Source organism: Pteropus vampyrus, unplaced genomic scaffold (assembly GCF_000151845.1).
Source record: "Pteropus vampyrus isolate Shadow unplaced genomic scaffold, Pvam_2.0 Scaffold241, whole genome shotgun sequence".
NCBI classification, from domain to species: Eukaryota; Metazoa; Chordata; class Mammalia; order Chiroptera; family Pteropodidae; genus Pteropus; species Pteropus vampyrus.
In genome coordinates this window covers 493,556-495,704 of record NW_011889022.1, presented here as the reverse complement: position 1 = coordinate 495,704, position 2,149 = coordinate 493,556, and the positions used below count along the sequence as shown (strand labels likewise).

The following is a 2,149-nucleotide window of genomic DNA, read 5'->3' as shown; positions in this document are numbered from 1 at the left end:
AGACTAAAAATAGCACTTTGAACTACAAAGAAACCACAGGCTTCCAAAGCATTAACCAGCAGGAAATGAGCGAGAATGGAAGGGGGGAGGGAGGGAAGGAAGCGGGGAGCCAGGAGCCACTGTAACAGGAGAGGCCGCAGCTGACTGGGAGGCAGGCTCAGGTCCTGGACAAGTTGTTCTAATCTTAGAAGTTATGCCTCAGCTTTCTGCTGCAGCCTGAAGGACAAATGTCCCAGACCCCAGGGCACACACACACATACACTGTCACTGCCACTTGGGAAGCAGAAATGGCCCCTAGTGACTGGTATTCCCATGGGGCCTCCAGCGGGCTGCCACAGACCCCAGGGCTCCAAGCAGCCCTGGCGTGGTGGCCCCCTGGAGGCCAGCCCGCCCCTCAGACTGGAGGGGCGATCAGTGAGCGACATCGGGTTTCTTATAGGACTGAGCAGCGTGGGAGGAGCGCAGGGCAGGGGTTCTGAACGCACCGTGCAGAGCGGTGAGCGGTAGGTTCACTGTGGCCTCGGCGAGCGAACTTGTCCACGTCACCCCCACCAGCCGGGCACGGGCACCGCTTGCCCACTCTCCCCTTTGCCCTGAAAAGGCAGACAAGCCGCGCTGTTTGGGGGCTGCCGGGCTGACCAGAGGGCCTTCGCACCCGAAGCCATCACAACCCTTCCAAAGCGTTCCAGCGTGCCGGGCCTTGTCCTGACACTTAGATGCAGCACAAAGCGTTCCAGCCACAGCTCAGCCTGGTTGTCCTTGTCACAGCACAGAAGGGTGAAGCCACTTGCCCAGGGTCACTGAGCGAGTAAGGGACGGAACAGCTCAGTGTGTGAGTCCTGGCTGGCCATCCCTCCTCCTCCAGGCCTTTGTTAATTTGGCAAAGAGGCACTGACTGCCGCTCGGCCCCGGGCGCTCAATCAAGCAGGGAAGGCACGAGGCACGGGCACAGGGCCCCGGGGGCGAGCCACGAGGGCGTCTGCGCACCCGCCCCGCGCTCGGCCAGGCCTCTCTCTCCAGGGCGTCCCAGCACCCCCTTCTGACCGAGGGCAGGGGACACACCCCTCTTCAGGACAGGTCTTAGTGAGAGGAGAACCTGGGGCTTGTCCGGCCCCCCAGACCCCCGGGCGCCCCTGGGCACCCCTCCAGGACCCAGTCTCCTTTCCCGCAGGCCCCAGATCCACACCTGGGGCCCAGTACATCTTACATGGTCACGGCACGTGGTCGACCAGACGGTTTTTTTGAAGATCTTCGCACGGAGGAGCCAATTGCAAAATGCTGTTCAAAGGCCTCGTCACAGCTCCTCTGCTTGCGGCTGCGTGACGAGCGCCTGGCGTGGCCCCCGGTGACCCACGAAGCAGAGCCGAGGGCACGCCTGCTGCTAACTGTCACTTCCTCTTGGTTTTCCAGGAAAGACCCACAGAGGCCAGCGCCAGTGTGGCCCCCTCGGCGGCCCCCTCGGTGGCCCAGCTGGCTGGGCGGTTTCAGGAGCAGGCGGCGGCCAAGGAGGTGAGCCAGGTGGCCTTGCAGCCCCCCTCCCGGAAGGGGGCGGGAGGAAGGGGAAGGCTGGGTCAGGCCCACAGGAGAGGGGGCGAGGAGGCTCGGTGATTACCAAATTAGGAAGAGCAGCCACAGAGGGGTCCCCCTGAATGCCAGGAATGTCACCTCTGCTGGGCCTGGCAGGGTCTTTCCCAGCAGAGTGAGGCTTCGCTTGCTCCTGGGAGGAGGGAGGAAGGGGAGGGGGAGGGGAGAGGGAGGGCAGGGGGCCGGCCCGCCCGACGCAGGAGGCGAGGGTCTAGATCGGAATCGGGGGTCTGGATCGGACCCCATCTTGACGATCCACCAGCGGAGACGGGTTTTACGCAGCTGTGCCAGGTCCGGGCCGGCTCGGAATAAGAGGTCCCCACACGGCTTCCACCCTGGAGCCTCGGAAGGCGGGCGCCAGATTCCCGGGTCCGGAGGGAAGGCGTCCAGCGGCCCGGGAGGTCTAGAAGGATTCTGCTGTGGGGACAGCGGCGTAACCCCGGAGAGATTTGGGCTAGCTTGTCCGGGGCCCCCCAAGTCCGAGGCACTCACTGGAAGTGGGGGAGGGGTCTAGCATGGCCCCCGGGGGGACCGAGGCCCAGGTGTCACACTTCCTTGGGTGCGT

The 2,149-nt window shown here is 64.3% G+C and overlaps 1 protein-coding gene across 1 annotated transcript in view; it reads left to right on the top strand.

Moving 5' to 3' along the window:
• Window positions 1–2,149, top strand: part of RCSD1 (RCSD domain containing 1) — a 35,999-nt gene that overhangs the window by 21,976 nt on the left and 11,874 nt on the right. Inside the window, exon 2 of the mRNA XM_023519922.1 lies at window positions 1,411–1,509. Within this exon, the coding sequence (XP_023375690.1) occupies window positions 1,411–1,509 (99 nt within the window). The remainder of the gene's footprint in view (window positions 1–1,410; window positions 1,510–2,149) is intronic.